The 17440-nt window shown below is 37.1% G+C and overlaps 1 protein-coding gene across 1 annotated transcript in view; it reads right to left on the bottom strand.

Moving 5' to 3' along the window:
* Positions 1 to 4802: 4802 nt before the first annotated feature.
* Positions 4803 to 17440, bottom strand: part of ANXA10 (annexin A10) — a gene marked incomplete at both ends in the record, with an annotated part of 91105 nt that continues 78467 nt past the window's right edge. Inside the window, 6 exons of the mRNA XM_080710223.1 lie at positions 4803 to 4871; positions 7467 to 7589; positions 9698 to 9756; positions 11851 to 11946; positions 13368 to 13461; positions 13835 to 13888. Of these exons, the coding sequence (XP_080566349.1) occupies positions 4803 to 4871; positions 7467 to 7589; positions 9698 to 9756; positions 11851 to 11946; positions 13368 to 13461; positions 13835 to 13888 (495 nt within the window). The remainder of the gene's footprint in view (positions 4872 to 7466; positions 7590 to 9697; positions 9757 to 11850; positions 11947 to 13367; positions 13462 to 13834; positions 13889 to 17440) is intronic.

Here is a 17440-nt window from a genome sequence, read left to right as displayed (position 1 = left end):
CAGGCTATACTCTCAGACCTATTTTATATTTTATTTTGAAACAGGGTCTCACTAAGTTGTTGAGAGCCTCACTAAGTAGCTGAGGCTGGCTTTGAATCTGTGCGATTCTCCTGTCTCAGGCTCCCAAGTGCTGGGATTACAAGCGTGCGCCACCACACTCAGCTTGCTCTCCACTCTCAAAGAAACCCTCTTTCAACTTTTCCCACAGGTTTCCAGTTCTCTGCCTCAGCTGTCAGCTTTGACTCCAATAAACTACAGGTTGTTAGTTGCTTTTACAATGTTTTTGAGGCATGTCATTGTTTTTTCTCCCTGAGTTCTGAGTCTGACAAAATAAAGACAAGTTTCTTACCACAACTTTGGCTTAGAGAAGCCCCCAGATAGGTGAGGACAGACAGAAACACATTTGTTGTTGCTGTTATTGTTAAAATGGCCAGATCTGCTTCCCTGGAACCAAGGACCATGGTCCCCCCCACCAGAACACAGGCTGCTGTCTTCAAGATGCTAATGAGCTGGGGAGGGGGAGATGGGGGTGTAGGGAAGGTGAAAATAAAACATCATAAAGTTTTCCTACCTTTTTTTTGATTCAGCGGTAACCCTTTTACCATTTTTTTTAAGAGTCCAAGAAGTTGATTCTCATAGTTTTTGCTTGATTTTGTTAGTTGTTTCTGCTAAGGGATGGGTCCTTACATCTGCCCACTTCTGCTGTTTTTCTGGACACCACTTATGTTCGGCATTATTTTTAATGTATGTGGAGTATTAAACTCTGATAATATTCATGTGCTAATATACAAGAACAATGAAAGTTGTATTTTTTAGCCAAGTTGGGGAAATAGAAAGACAGGAAGCAGATAGGGTCAGTAGCCCATGGGAGGAAGATCAAACTTCTTGAGAGTCAACAAGACTGAACTTCTTGAGCTAACAAGATCACACCTCTGGGAGTCAACCAGAGGTTTGCAAGAGTCCAGTTGTTCCTGGGAATAAGCAGACACTGTCTAAATGACAGGAAACAACCTTAGCTACTTGAATTTGTTACTTGAACTGGGCATGATCTCTCAAAAAGACACATTGACAATTGGACAATTCAAAAGAAAAATGGCCATGGATTGGCTGCTGCTGGGACCCCAGACCAAGAGAGGAAAACTCAAAGAAGGATACAGACCCCGAGAAAAGCCACCCCTAAATGACTGCCCACTTGAGAACCTTTTTCTTTGGGAGATTTTCTCTCTCACACAGATCATTCAGACTTTGGGAGAAGGCAGAGTTCAATTGATGGTGTTCAAGCTGGGCCACCCCTGAGTAGAAACTGGAAGGTATCTTCTGGACATCAACGCCAGCCACGGCCCCTATGAGTGATCTGCACTTCTCTTCAGTAGATCTCATGAACTTTGGGAAAAGGCAGTGTGTAATTGACAGTCTTCGCCAGGCAGCATCCAGGTAGCATCCAGAAGGCAAAGATACAAGACACCAAAGTTCCCACTGTTCACAAGGGTGGATGCTTTTACTCTTCTATTTTGTTTACAATAAACTCTTTGGCTCACCTTTCCGGTGTCCGTGAGTGTCATTCCCTGAAATGGCAAGTACTTTTATTTTTTGTTTTATTTATATTTTGTGGTAATGAAGATTGAAATCAGAGGCATTCTACCTCTGAGCCACACCCCCATTTCTATTTTAACTTTTTATTTTGAAATAGGACCTTACTATGTTGTGGAGGGTCTCATGTATTTGCTGAGGGTGGACCCAAACCTGCAATCTTTTTATCTCAGCCTCCCAAGTACTGGGATTACAGGAGCTTGCCACCACTCCTGGCTACTTTTATCCCTTTAGATGTTAAAACTTTGTGTTTTTTTTTTTAAAAATAGTTTAAATATAGGAGACCTTTTCAATTTAATTGGTCTTTATACTTGATGTTCAGTCCATCAGGTGCAGTAAACTTTTCTGCATTTAAAGATCATTTAACCAGTTGAACATCGTTAAGCACAAATAACAACAGTATTTTAAACAATGTTTTATAGACTTTCATTAAATGAATTATGCGATGATACAAACAACAATGTCACGATACCACTTAAATAACCAAATGAGGCATTCAACGCAAAACCTTGAGGAAAAAAGGAAGATGCTGACAATATTAAACCTCACTCAAGCACTGTGTTCCTGGAAAATAGAAACAGTTATGAATTTCCTCCCCTCCTTGTGGTTCAGGAAATGGCTCTTCAATAGCTTTGCAAGAACCACTCTTTCTCATAAGACTTAGACTCAAAGATCACCCTCTTGTTTTCCTGTGGCAATTCTGAAGACAGTTTCCCATCTCCCATTCTTTGTCTCCTATGCATTAGCTGAACTATCTCCTTATTTATCTTATCTAGATATAAATATCAGTTTACTTGACTAAATATTTTTTGTGGTACTGGGGATGGAACCCAGGAGCATTCTAACTCTGAGCTATTCTAACGCCCAGCCCTATTTTTTATTCTTTATTTTGAAACAGGGTCTCACTAAGTTGTGGGGGGACCTCACTAAGTAGCTGAGGCTGCCTGCAAACCTGTGATCCTTCCTGTCTCAGCCTCCCAAGTACTGGCATTCCAAGTGTGGGCCACCACGCTCAGCTCTACTTGACTACATTTTAGTCAGGCTTCTTCTCTTCCTACAGCTTCCAGAATTCGACACACCCTAAGACTGAACCCCTCATGAGCAGCCTCTCTGTGGTCCCACTCATGGAAAGTAATTGGTGGCCTTCTCAGATCAGTTGTCCCAATCAACTGTCCAAGCACAATTCAACTGTGACTTGCAATGTCAAGCACAGATAATCCCAGATCAGCACCACACACGCATTTCACTCTTGACACCTGATTCTTTTTAGCCTTATTTATTGATTCCTATAAAAGAAATGTTCCTTTTTCTGGCTGGTCTTTGAGATCGCTGTCCATTCACAGTTAGAGCATTCTCTCCTGTTCTCTCTCTATCACAATAGTCCCTTTTATATACTGCAACAGTCTTTTTGAATAAAGTTTGTCTTCTTTAGATATAAGCCCAGACTTGTTTTTGATTGGATAATAGTGTGTTGTTATAAAAAAGAAATAAAATGTATTACCTAAAGCTTTTATAAATTTTGAGCTACTTTTAGGAAGATATCATAGCGAGAATAATATTTCTTTAAATATTTCTCAACAGAAATTCTAACATTTTTCATTAAGATTTTTCGCTGGCAAAAGTAACATGCTTACCAAATATCTCAAATGATTATTGTTTTGGGCTTGAAATATTGATTATGGTTTTTTTTTTGCGGGTCTGGGGATGGAACCCAGGGGCATTCGACCTCCAAGCAACACCCCCTGCCCAATTTTTTATTCTTTATTTTGAAACAGGGTCTCACTGAGTTGCGGAGGGCCTCACTGAGTACCTGAGGCTGTCCGCGAACCGCAATCCTCCTGTCTCAGCCTCCCAAATGCTGGGATTACAAGCGTGCACCACCACGCCTGGCTTGATTATGGTTTTTTTTAAGAGTGGAAATCAACCTAAATTTAAAATGATAGCATTTCCTGTCATATACCATATCAGTAAATTGAAATTTTGAAAGTAATTTCAGAAGTCTAATTATTCTTAAAATGTTTCGTGTTATGCTCATCCCTTTGTTCTAAGTGGCTGGTTTCAGTCCTCCTGTTTGTTGACCACTAGGCTCTGAGTATCTCCCATCTCCCCCACTGGACGATGAATCGGTAGGAATGGATTCGCGGGGCCTGGGCCACAGGCCATGGCGAAAATTCCATGTGGAACTGAGCACTTCTGCCGCATTCAGAGTCAACCAGATTTATTGTCTGGCCTAATTCACTAACAGCTGCTTCCTAGGATCCTGGTTTTGGTGTTTACATTTCTTGGAACAGGAGTCCTCGGCCAGTGACTGCTCCGTCCTGCCTCTGCTTTCAGTGCTGGCAAGACTGCAGTGCCAGTTCAGGTTCTCTCCCCATCTCTGATCTCAGTGAGTAGTTTATTTTTTATTCCTAATTTGTTGTATCTTTAGAGGTAGAAGGAACTGGGCTCAATTAATAGTGATAGTCCAAAATATATAATAACCTTCCCCAAATTTTTGATTTTAAGTAGTGAGGACATAAATTGGTAAGTGATTGCTTTTCTGGCATTGATTGACAAGTGGCTGATTAAGTACTGATTCAAAATATAATTAGCTAGATATAAATTGCCTTTACCAGATGGTTGTAAATACGACCAAAATATTCACACACACGTAAGCAGACATTTGATCCTCTCTCTCCCTCTCTCTCACCCTCCACACACATTTCGTAATTTTTGTATCCAAGTCTTATGATCTAATCCAGATAAGCATACATCTTGGTGCATTTTACTGTTTTATATCTTTATTTTATTTTATTGGTTGTTTTATGTGCTCATTTTATTTTTATTATATTTGTATAAAAGTCTAGAAAATTTCCCCAAAAGGATGGTCACACTCAAGTCTTCATTGGCCTCCCAAATCATGCTAAGGACAGTCTTGAGTAGACTTTCTTGTCATAGGGCATGAATGGTTCACATTTAAATAGAAATCTATTCTGATGTAAGATTTTTTCTGATGATTCCATTATTCAATTATTAATTAATAACAGGTGCACATTCAGGATCAGATATTTTCAGTAACAGATTTTTGGAGGTTTGGAATAATTTTAAAGAAAGAAAAGAAAATACGATTGTATGGTTTTTGTTATAGTGCTTACACCAGCATAAATTTATCAGCAAGTATATATTTTAATTGTCAGTAAAATAATACAGTCTTCCTTCCCTCTCTTCTCATTTTAGTAGTCTTCCATATCACCAGCACAGATGGCAAGCAGTGCTTTTTCATAATGCCCTGAAGCAAAATTCTGTAAAGAAAAAAAATATGGTATGTTTGAAATTAAATCTTATAGTAATTCTAAAAAAGAGCCATAAATTTTCTGGATTGAACAATGGAAGACACAAGAACCATTAGCCTTTTCAAGACTATTTACATCTTTTTAATCTAAAGGTTTAATATTTTCTGAGAACAATTTTCAGTGAGAGTTATTAAAAATACACTGGTTACACTGAATCATATGTGGCTAATATAAAGTTGATGGAGCCCTATTGTATATTTATAAGCATAGTAACATATTAAAATGAAATTTCCTCAACTTCAGAAAGATGCCTTATTATTATTATTATTATTATTATTAATCAGTGTAGAATCTAGAGGGCAAATTGGCAATGAATCTCCAAAGATACATTGATATATTGTATCAAGAGATACAATATAAATATTAAAAATATTTATACTCATTGATACAGTAATTCTACCTCATGGAATATATCTTAAGGAAATTATTATCAGTCATTGGTGAGCACAGCGATTTATACTAAAAATTTATGCACCATAATATTATGTGTAATACTGAACAGCGATGTATGATAATGCAAAGCAGTTTTTCTACTTTATGGCTCAGACCCTAGGATACCATGATTTAATATAAATGTTGCCTTGAGGTGGCAAGACGTTATTATTTAGAGAAAGACTGAAAGCACCTGTCTTGGTCCATTTAGGCTGCTATAACAAGTTTTCATAAAGTGGATGGCTTAGAAATGACAGGAATTTCTTTCTCACAGTTTTGGAGTCTGGGAAATGTAAGATGCAGTAGCCACAGATTCAGTGTCTGCTGAGGGCCTGCTTCCCCACGCACAGCTCTCTCCTGCCCCTGGACCACGTGGTGGGAGGACAGTGGTGCTCACTGGGTCCAATGACCTAATGAACCCAGAGGCCTCCCTCCTAATGCCATGACCTCGGGGTTAGGATTTCAACATATGAACTGTGGAGGAAGTCACAAACATTCTGACCCTAACAGCACCTAAAATGAAATTTCATTACAGGTTACTCTGGCAGAGAGTTAGGGAAAATTTGGTGTTCTTTTATGTTTTTTCACAGTTTCTAAATTTTCAAAAATGATGGTAGTAATAATTCTTATTATACAATTAAACTTTGCTGAAAATGAGCTATCCATTAATGTTGTTTTACACAAATTTGTGTGGTTGTGATTCACACACAGTGAAGTTGAACTAATTTATACTAGCAGACTTTGAGGTGGCTGTGATTAATTACCAAAAGTGTATAAAGAGCTAGTTCATTCATCTAGAATGTGAGTTATGACATGCATTTCTCAATGAAAACCGTTTGTTTATCACTAAAAAAGCTTAGGATTATGGAGGTGGATATAATGAGAGTTTTATCAAAGATAAGGAATCCAATTTACTGCCCCATCACCTGCTTGGAACTGTGTTGACTAAAAAGGGCCTAAAGGTGTTCTAGCTTTTGTGGCTTCTTGGTCTTTAGGTTTTTGAGTTGCTTCTAAACATATAGATATATGAATGTGTGTGTGTGTGTGTGTGTGTGTGTGTGTGTGTGTGTTAGTGCATTGTAACTATACATCATGTGAGGTTCAAAGTGACACACCCTACCCCCCATATCTTCCTTCCATACCTGTTAATGACATTGGTAGTGTAATAACTTCCTATATGAACATAGCTCTATTTGCAATGGATCACTCTTTCAGCAAACTAAAAAGCTGTTATTTGCCATCAGAAATTTTAGTCAAAGACAACATGAACAAGGCAAACGTGCTTAGCTATGTGCAAAAACAAATTAAGTCCCAGAGCTTGGTCTAATTCTCTGCTGTCACCATCTTGAGAATCTTTGTTATTTTTTCAAAAAGTATCCAAGCATTTAAAAATTTTTTTTACTGCCCCCCCCAAACTATAAAAATGAGCCTGTATTTTCTGATAATTCTTTGCTGGGCTTTATAAGAAAAATTTTAAGGCAAAGCTTAGAAGTATCAAAATAAAGAAAATGACTTGTTTACTTCTGAATCATTGTTTCTTTGCCTTCCAAGGGCTAAAAAGATAAGGCTATGTAGAGCTTGACATAACTAGCCATGTTAAATACCCCAAATGGTCAGGTGATGCTATCTGACTGAATTCCCTGCTTCCTATGATAATATCAGAAACACAAGCTGAAATGGTATAAGAATCTACTTCACAATTGGTATGATCTTGCTGCAGAATGCATTTTCCTATGATGCTAGAAAAAAAAAGCTGAAGTTGTATAAGAATCTATTCCACAATTAATATGGTCTTGCTGCAAAATACATTTTTCCTGCTCCCAATCAGACTTCATAATTTAACTCTTGCAGCATCATTACAGGGAATGGATGTTTCACATGCCTTTGACAATGATTTTGCTTCCAACAAAGGGGAAAAATTACTGTCATTGAGGTCAAGGAATTTCTAAGTTAACATTTGTTGATGCTTTGAAGGCTGGTCAAAGTATTAAACTAGATCATCCCTGTCCAAATGTTTAGCCTTTTCAGATTCTAAGTGAAATTATTTAAATTAAGACTTTTATCTCAAATTCAAAAAAGAAAAAAAATGCGGGTTACACGTAGGAGACTTACTCTGATATCATGAAATAGAGATTTTCCGTATCTCTCTTTGTATCGTTTCCTTATGGTCAGGAGGTCTATTTCACTTCGGGCTATCAGAATCCGGATTATGGTTTTATTATGGAAACCAAAGTCCTGAAAGACACAAGGAAGGAAAAAACACAAGAAAACAGTCCTTACATTCAGATCGTCAAAAATAGACTCAAGTCTTTTTTTTTTTTTTTTCCAACAATCTGCACTTCTTCCTACATCTCCAGACACTAAACACTGGGATCAGGTTCATGTCCCATCCTGAGAGTCACCCGCCCCATGAGCTCCCTCTCCCGCTCCATGCACTCACACTGGGTTATCCTCTTGTCTCTGTCTTACTTAAACCCCAGTGCATGGCCTTGACTCTCAACCTTGTTATTCCACTCTGACTCAGTGGTTTCTCTCTTGTCCACTCTTCTCCCCCTTCACCCTGCACTGTTAATTGTAGATGTCACCAAGGGTTCTTTCTAGGTAAATTTTCCTCCTGATAGAAAAAAAAGTTCTGCACTCAGATGAACCTCAGGTCTAAGAAAGCAATTACATTTTCAATATTTCAATCTAATAGCAATAAGAGTTCCTTGTGCTTAAAATATTTGCTGGTTAACATTAAGATGCTGAAAAATAGGAAGTCTCTACTAGTCTGTTAACAACCCAGGGTTCCGATGTCTTTTTGAATAGTGACATCTGGTGGTTGGAAAGCATATTCTAATTTTTGATGTTAATGTTTCCCATTGACATTTATAGATCTATTAACAAACATTTTATAATTTGAGGTGATGAAAATGAATGATCTAGCCAAGTTTACTATTTTAAATTATAAATCACTTAGAGTGCCTAGGAGGAAAATATAGAAAATTTCTTTGGTTTAGGTGTGGTGAAAGAGCTTTTTGACAGATATTGGACATTTGAGTTCCTCATATATAAAAAGTTTGACTACTTGGATATACAGCCTTCCCTTTTGCCTTCAAACCGTTTGTGAACACACACACCTCCCCTTTTCCCTTGTAACACACACATCTAGGTTACAGGTTTTATTGATTATTGAAGTAAATAGCCCTGAGTTGGGGCATAATTGGAAGAAGGTAATTGTGATTACTTTCCCAAGGTCATTCACAGGAGAAAGTTTATTCTGTTGTTGGAGTAGTTGATTATTTAAAGAAAAATCCTCCTGAAACCACTTATAGCATTATTCAATACACTATTTCAAACAAATAGTTTTTTTTAATCAAAGTAACCTTTTCCCTTTGGAAACAGAAATAAAACTACAAATAGAAAAAAAAAAAAACACTAGAAGACCATGAGCATTGATTTTTCTTTTGTGCTCTGAGGTTACACAGGTTCTTCTCATGCATAAGTTAAAAATACTCTGTGTGCAAGATGTATAAGAAAAAATTCTTGCTATTAGCAGAATTCTGGCTGCTTTCAAGAAGTTGGCCTGGAAAAATGACTTTGAGGTTAAAACACTGACTATAAACCACTGCACTATTGGACTATTTTTAATTAATTTTATTTGAGTTTTCAAGGCTGTGACATAAGTTTAATGCTGTCTATGCGACCTTTTTTTCCCTAAGTATGTTTAATACACATTATGGACAAAATGGGAAATATTGGATGCACTCAAGTGTTTATTTCTTACAGCTCCGGAGGAGTTGTGATTGAATAGCATACTAATGCTTGAAAACACTCCTATTTGTTACAGAGATTGTTACCTAGCTCTTTAAATAATTTTTGAAAAATAACACTTTATGCTTAAAGACAGTCACTGACATTGCTTTGTGTTTTAAAACTTCAAAAATGTAGTAGTTTTATTTTTTGGCTGAAAGTTGGGAGTGTTTTGATATTTTTTTTCCTGATGCCATATGTTTTGTACTTGTGTAAGTATGATGTAGTGGTTTTGGGAAGTATGTGAAAACATTTGTATTTACCAGCTTCTATAAATAATAAAGACTTTAAGGCACTTGAGAGGGACAACCAAAGAACTGTATATTTTAGGTATCTAAATTTGATGCAGAAAGCAACGACTATTTTTACTTGATAGGTACTACTTTGGTGTATAACATTGTTTTCACTGGGGCATATTCCTTGAAATGTATATATTTACATGCAAATTTAAAAACGGAAGTCAGTATTTATACAATGAAAGTAACATGAGTCCTTGAAGAAAATGGATACCATAACTGGAGAAATTTTTAAAATATATGAGTCTTACTTACATGGATTGCACTGTATAACCTATATGCAAAATAGGATGCTTTGTCACGAACACAGAGAACTAGGAGAAGTGAGAAAGAAAAGAAAAAATGTGAGTGAAAAGATATAATTTCTTAGGAATTTGAGAGACAAGAAGAACTTTTTTCCTATTATTAACTTCATATTGTATCATCATTTCCACACTTAGAATAATGATGGCGGTATAGCCCACTGAAAAAATTTAAAGAGACGATATTTTAATTATTCATTCAGGTTTTCATTTCATCTGTCCCTCTTAGTTATTTAATATAGCCTGTGAAAACAAATTTGTCTTTTTCATCTGAAAATTGAAATCACCTCTTCCCCTTTTTTTTCTAGTGTTAGAGACCTAACCCCGGGCTCTGTGCACGCAAAGCAAGTATTCTACCGCTGAGCTACATCCACAGTGCTTGATAATCACTCCCGAGTCACTGCGAGAATGTAAGATCCTTGAGTGCAGAGACCTTCCATCTACAATGTCTAAGTCAGTGATCAGTACAGTAGGTACTTCACAAATATTTATTTACTAAATGAATTAACCAGTGAAAATGTTCAAATGTTTCTTAGGATTTCTGGTGTCCATCATTCCCTTCCTCTGTCCCCTGTTCGGTGGTGATGGTCTGCGGTGAATACTGAAGAGTGACCCTAGGATTTGGATGACATGGCTTCTAGTTATGTCTTTGTTGCTAATGAGCTAATAGACTGTGGAGAGGTCACTATACTTGTTCAGCCTTGTTTGTAAGATGGAGGGGCTTGGTTGTGATATATAGTTATTATGTTTTCTTGAGAACTGATGGAATACATGCATCTTATTCTCAGAAAAATACATAAACCGTTGCATCTCATATAATACTTTATGGGGATATTTCACAATGCCTCCTCATTCAGAGTCCCTGAAATGTGTGTGTTCTGGAGTCAAAGCACAGTACAAGAGTAAAGCATAAGTAGTTCTGAAGTAGTTTTTTTTGGTATTAATAACACTCTCTTTTTCCTTTATAAAAGTGTCTGTGTGTGTGTGTGTGTGTGTGTGTGTGTGTGTATGTGTGTGTGTGTGTGTGTGTGTGTTTCTGGGGACTGAACTCAGAGGCATTGTACCTCCGAGTTACATCCCAAGCCTTTTGGCTTATTTAATTTAATTTATTTATTTATATGTATGTATGTATGTATGCATATGTATGTATGTATGCATTTATTTATTGTGGTACTAGGAATGGAATCTTGGGGCCTTCTACCTCCTGGCTACACTCCCAGACCTATTTTATATTTTATTTGGAAACAGGGTCTTGCTAAGTTGCTGAGAGCCTCACTCAGTAGCTGAGGCTGGCTTGAACCTGCGCAATCCTGTGGTCTCAGCCTCCCAAGCATGGGGATTACAAGTGTGCGCCACCACACCTGGCTTTTATTTTATTTTATTTTATTTTATTTTATTTTAAAACAGGGCCTCACTAGGTTGCTGATAGTCTTGTTAGGTTGCTGAGGCTGACTGCAAGCCTGTGATGCTTCTTGCTCAGCCTTCCAAGTACTGACATTACAGGGTACCTCACATGCATGGCTAGGGGATAGATATCTTTTCTTACTTAGGAAGGAGTGTGAAGTATGTTTAGTCTGCAGAAATCACTACTAAGTAATAACTTGGTAAGTCTTTTTATGGTAGGATTGACTCTAAAAGATAAGTTTATTAAAGATGGTCACAAAATACAACAAACAAACAAATAGCAACCCCCACTAAATAAAAACAAAACCCTTTTCTTTTTGGAGAAAATGAAACCACATTGCTAGCATTTATCTACTCTTGAACCAAAAAAAAAAAAAAAAGGAAGTCACATATAAAATGTCTTTAGCAGTTGGAAATTCAATTCAGTTTCTAGAGAGAGCATGAGAGAATTCTGTATTTCCTAGTATGGAAATTTAACTCACTATTAGGGAAGAATTTTAAAACCATTAGGCTGCCAATTCAGTGCATTGTATCAATGACCGATATGTTTTTCTTCTATAGAGTTCACAACCCTTTTCAATAATGTTTACAGAGGAAAATGACTCAATAAAGACTACACTTAGGTACCTTTAAATAATCAAAGCTAATTAACATTTACTGTAAAACAAAAGGTCCTTATATACTAAATGAATGATCACTTACCAATTGCAACCATGAGCTCCTGGAAGTATCCGTCATAACAGTCATTAATAGCATCAACCATGTCTTGCCCAGAAATGTTTTGAAATTCCTGAAAAACTTCAAGAAACTTATGTAATATAAAGGAAAATTTGTAAAAATTGTAAACTTAAAGTACAAATATTGGCTAGATTGTGATCATAGTGAAAATATTTTCTCTAAAATAACTGAAAATATAATTTTATACAATCATTTGTGTTGATTTTGAAACAAATACACATATTCTAAATTAGCATAAATCATAGACTTCAAAGACCTACTTGTTCTCTTTTCCTGGAGAACAACTGCTCCCTCCAGTGGGGCTCACTGACTTACTGCTGATTTTTTTTTTGCGGAATTATTGAGGGTTGAGTCTAGGACATTTTATCTCTGAACTGTACCCTCTGCTCTTTATTTTTATTTTGAAACAGGGTCTTGCTAAATTGCTGATGTTCTTGATGAGTTTCTAAAGCTGGCTTCAAACATGTGATCCTCCTGTTTCAGCCTCCAAGGTACTGGGATTACAGGTGTGCACCATCGTGCACAGAACTTACTTCCAATATAAATGGAGAAGTACATGACTGGCCATTATTTGTGAGCCTTTTGTTGAGGACATATAGATTAGTCAGTCAGACTTAATTCAACAGAAAACTTTCCACGAAAGCTTAAATGTGAAAATTAAATGTAAAAGTCCTCTGAGTGATGATTAAAATAGTATCATTAAATCTATGAAGAATTTTCTGAGACTAATAAAATCAACTTCAGGAGCATAGGCTAGTATTTACTAACTTAAAATTATGCTACGTTAAACTTATTTCAAGAGAGCTTGCTTATCTGGCTTTATCCGGGGCAACTTTTAGCTACCCATTTTACTGTAAATTAGAAACAAGGACATGTTTTATTATTCTTGTCATTATTTCTAATTGACATATAAAGTATATGGGGGTTGGATTAGCGCAAGTCATCTTTTAAATTTTTTTCTGGACTTTTGTGTTTTATATAGAAAAAGTGGTTTGTTTCTAAATAAGGGGAAAAGACAGTTTTTTGGAGAAAGTCAAAGAAAGTACAAATTAATGTGAATGTATCTGTAGGAACAATATGATATTATTTATATCATATACAACATGATGTCCATTAAAAGACCTTAACTCATTGTGGGCTGATTAAACTATGCTTAGTAGATACTTCAAAACAAAATTTAATCTAACTAACAGAAAATAGCTAATATATGTAAAAAGCAGCGCTGATGTATAAAAGATTCAGTATTTGAACGTTGTAAATTCAGTTATCGGAAAACTAAAATTATAGGAAAAATGCCATTCCTTCGTAATATGATTAAATAAGGCATATCCGAATGAATATAATTGAAATAAGCATCTTTTAGGTCATTGACTTTCTTCTATTTCCATGTAACATTTTCCCTCCTTTTGTCCCCAATTAACTCTTTGCTTTTTATTATATGATCAGCTAAGGAGCTTGAAAGAAGAGCAGCCCCTGATTACCCAGCCACAGCTGCTGAGAGCTCTTGTTGCACAGGATCATCTGCAGCATGGTCTTGTGCTCCCCAGTCTTCTGCTGGCAGGCTTCCCACAGCACCTGAGAATCACGCGGCCAGGAAGAAGCATGAGAGGGGCAGGGACCATTGGGAAAAAGGTAGGTGTGTGTGTGTGTGTGTGTGTGTGTGTGTGTGTGTGTGATACTAGAGATTGAACCCAGGGGCACTCTGCCTCTGAGCTACACTCTCAGCCCTATTATTTTATTTTATTTTTTAGTTTGAAATCAGGTCTCACTAAGTTGTGGAAGGTATCACTAAGTTGCTGATGTTGGCTGAGAATCTGATTCTCTTGTCTCAGCCTCCCGAGTACTGGGATTACAAGTGTGTGCCACCATGCTCTGCTAACAAAGGCCCTTTACTTATTTCTTTCTCTGGTCCTTTATTTATAGTCAGTGGGAAGCTGGTTGTCATTACCATTGCGTCCTGAGCAGCCATGGCAGGGTCTGTGTAACCTTCTTCCCTGTTTCCCTGCAAAAGAAGCATAGGTTTCCACTTAATTGTTCTTAATCAACAACTCATATTCATATCAGGACAAAAACCTTGGAGCCACCAAACACTGGTCATTCTTGAGAAAGTTCTACCATTATTTAGAATAAGAACATCTCTGTTTCTTGAATATTTTAGGAAATATATAGAAAGCAAGTTCAATTTATTTTTTTTCTTTGCAATTGTGTGTGTGCGTGTGTATGAGTGTGTGTGTGTGTGTGTGTGTGTGTGTGTGTGTGTGTGTGTGCGTGTGTGTGTGTGTTACTGAAGATTGAAGCCAGGGGTCCTTCACAGCCTTCTATACATTTGTTTTTTACTTTAGAGTCAGAGTCTCCCTAAGGTACAACATACTGGTCACCAACCTGTGATCCTCCTGTGTTAGCCTTCCAAGTACTGAGGTTACAGATGTGTGCCACCATGCCTGGCCTCACTAAGTAAACTGAGGTTGCCATGAAGAAGAATCCTGTCAAGGAGAAGTTTTTAAAATAAAGAACCTAAAGCCAGGCATGGTGGCACATGCTTGTAATCCCAGCATTTGGGAGGCTGAGACAGGAGGATTGTGGTTCACAGCCAGCCTCAGCTACTTAGTGAGGCCCTTTGCAACTCAGTGAGATCCTGTTTCAAAATAAGGAATAAACAATAGGGCTGGGGTGTAGCTCGGAGGTAGAATGCCCCTGAGTTCCATTCCCAGTACCACAAAAATTTAAAAAATTAAATAAAAAAAAAGAAGAACCCTGCGGGTACAGTAGCTTCTACCCCTACCACATTTTAGGATTCTGGAAATGGCTAATCGCAGAGAATTCAGTGAAACAGCAAGAAAGGGAAAAGGAAGATCCAGAGTAGAACTCCCTTCAATTAACTGCAATTTGTAAATACCATGATTAGAATCTCAAACTTCTTACCTGTTCCTGAGCAAGGATTTTTGCACTTTGGCTGAGGGCCTGGAGGGAGAGCTGGCTAGATGGGTTTGTTTATAATCAAGGCAGAATGTTCTAACAGTCAAGGGATCCAGATAGAGCACACTGGTTGGAACACACAGCTGGCCCTTAGGGAGACTCTTCAGCCTCAGGGATAGTAAAGGTAAACTTAAGTCACTGTGAAATTTGACTTGATTCTGACCAAATGAGACAAAGGAGACATCACACATTAACTAGCTGCACAGTTTAGCAGCTAACACTCAGAACCATCCATATCTTAGACATGAACATGTCATGTGTTATGTGCTTAGGCTTACCCAGGCTGCCATTCCATAGGCAAGACCAGCAGGAATTAAAAAAAAAATCATGACAATTTGAATGCTCTATCCCTTCCCTATTGCCAAGACTTCTCACTCACCACTTATACATTCCTTCACCTACTACCTTCTTAGAGAAGAGAGGGGGTAGCCAGGACGCTGAGAGTTTATACTTACTAAAAAGCATTAATGAAATTCAACATGTATCTTCACTGATTGTTCTAAGTATTATAGGGATTAAATTTGCCAGATTAAATTAAATATTAGATTTCTTTCCTTTTTATTACTATCCCAAAGCTAGCAGCATCTGATAAAGCTCAATTTATTCATGAAGAAATAAATAAGCCACATTTTCTTCTGAGTAAACTTGCAGCTCTGGAAAATTTAATATATTTAATCATAACTCAGAAGCTGTTTATCACCCAGAGGGGAGCAAACGATGGGAAATAGAAACAAGCCTGTCAGACATGTTTCTTCTGCCCTATTTCCTTTGCTTATTTAACATGCTGAGTAAAAATGCACACATGCAATTCTTTTCCTTGAAATTTTTTGTTTACATGTATGTGGTCTGTGTATCTAATAATGGATACATTTTTATGCATTTAACAAGAAATTGAAGACAATAGTCAAAGAATGAAAGTAATTTTAGTAAGATTATGGGTAGGTGATATTTTATTTTTAAATCATAGAAATGTTAATGTGTAGGGGCTCTGGGGGGCATCCAGAGCCTTCCTTTATTTAAAATATAAAAATAAATGGATGTGGAGGTAGTAAGGGAATTGTTCAAGGTCTGATTGTTAGAAAGGAATGATTATTAGATTTTTGTGGCATTGCTGGCGATGTGATCTGGTTACCACACTTGAACTCATTATTTTCTGACACTATTCTCTGGCCTCCTTTTAAATTTTCTCTAGTGGTTTGACGTCACATGTTGTGATATATAATGGAAAACAGTTGGTGTACTATATCTCTGAGAATACAGCCCTTCACATTCAGTCTCTCTTACTTCTCAATCTCTTAATTTTGGAATTTTCCAATGCTAAATCTTTCCCTTTTCTTGGCAATCTTGTCTATTGATGTGGATTTAAATTCTACACATATTGTTATGATGCCCACATATATATCTGTATCTGAAATCTATTTTTTGAATTTCAGATGAGTATATCCTAATTGCCGACTTAATAAAAGTGGAGGTATTGAGTTGGCAATTGATAATCACAACACACACATACAAACACACCTACATATACATACATATGTAAGTCAACATGTCTAATATTAAATGCCTGGTCTCACTCTACCTCAAAATTTCTTACACACTCCCAGTTTTCTGCATCTCAGTTTTAACCATTCTGTTCTTATTGCTCAAACTAAAAAAAAGAACCATATTTAGCTCTTTTTATTTTTCTTCTTCACATCCCATTCCTCAGGAAATAATGTAGGCACTATTTTCAAAAACACCTCCAGGGGTTGGAAACCCTTTACCACTGCCGATGTGCTCCTACAGGCTGGTTACCTTTTTATCTTGGGTTCACAGACTCTTTGCAGGCTTCTGCTTCTACTCTTGTTTCCCTGTAGCCTTTTCTCAGTATGGCATCTATTGTGAATTTTTACAATTTTTTATTGGTGCTTTGTAGTCATACATGTTTATTGTGAATGTTTTAAAACATCACATCACATCACACCATGTCACTCCTTCGCTCAAAACCCAGTAAAAGCTTCTGTCTGTCTTCCCCATTGCACTCAGAGTACAAGCCACGCTCTTTACAATGGCTGCGGGATTTGACAGGACCCACCACGTGTTACTCCCTTGACCTCATCTGTGCATCTGCTTATCTACTAACATGGTGCACTTCCTTTGCTCACCTCCTTGGTACCAGTTGGCCCCTTTGCTGTTGTACATACCCATTCCCCATTCTGCAGCCTTCCACTTTTTTAGTTCTATACTTTGCCTGGGATTCCTTACTCCATCTCTTATTTTGGGGATTCATTTCTTTATTCATACCATCTTGCTAGACGTGAATTTCATAAGGCCTGGTATCTTTGTCTCTTTTGGTCACAAATAATTCCCAATTGTGGAAATTCACATTCAGCACATGGTAAGCACTGAAGAGATCCTCTTGGAAAAGATAAATAACATTTACATAGACTTTAAAGATCAATAGGCATACGGGGAAGATTCTCTAAATCCTTGAAGACTTCTTAGTCATCTTGAATCTAAGTACATAACTAAGCAAACTCTTGCCCTTGCTAAGTCTGTTAGAAATAGTTCAGAATTTTTTGCACTTCATCTGAACTCT

Source organism: Muscardinus avellanarius (genome assembly GCF_963383645.1).
Source record: "Muscardinus avellanarius genome assembly, chromosome: 14".
Lineage (NCBI taxonomy): Eukaryota > Metazoa > Chordata > Mammalia > Rodentia > Gliridae > Muscardinus > Muscardinus avellanarius.
The sequence above is the reverse complement of the archived record's forward strand: the minus strand, read 5'-3'. Positions and strand labels throughout refer to the sequence as shown.